We start from the raw sequence: 420 nt of genomic DNA on the forward strand, positions 1-420 counted from the left end.
GCCGGATCTTATAAGCCTTAGCTTACAGCAATCCACAAAGACAACTCAAAACTGAAAACATCTGCGCTACCCCCTCCTCCCCCATTCCGTACCCTCCTTACTCTCTCCTTTCAGACGCCGATGTCATGTACAGCGTGGTCGCGGGGGGGCTGGCGGGTCTGTTTCTGGTCGACGGGTCCTCAGGTCACCTCACACTCACGTCTCCGCTAGACTATGAGGCCAGACACACGGTAAGGTGCTGACGGGGCAAACGTTGAAAGAAAAGTATGAATGAGTGATAATAAGTGTTTTAACAATGTGAAAGGTTTAATTGACGTGTTATTAAGTGTGGTGAAAATGTAATAAGCGTTAATTTTGAGAGATGGATTTATTAGGCGAGTTCATAAACAGACCATTTAAAACAGACGTATTTAGCTAAAC

At 45.7% G+C, this 420-nt stretch overlaps 1 protein-coding gene across 1 annotated transcript in view; it reads left to right on the top strand.

Moving 5' to 3' along the window:
* LOC119586935 (putative neural-cadherin 2) overlaps positions 1-420 on the top strand; it is a gene marked incomplete at its 5' end in the record, with an annotated part of 72,205 nt that overhangs the window by 8,661 nt on the left and 63,124 nt on the right. Inside the window, 1 exon segment of the mRNA XM_037935667.1 lies at positions 115-230. Within this exon segment, the coding sequence (XP_037791595.1) occupies positions 115-230 (116 nt within the window).

This window comes from Penaeus monodon, chromosome 22, assembly GCF_015228065.2.
Source record: "Penaeus monodon isolate SGIC_2016 chromosome 22, NSTDA_Pmon_1, whole genome shotgun sequence".
Classification (NCBI taxonomy): Eukaryota; Metazoa; Arthropoda; class Malacostraca; order Decapoda; family Penaeidae; genus Penaeus; species Penaeus monodon.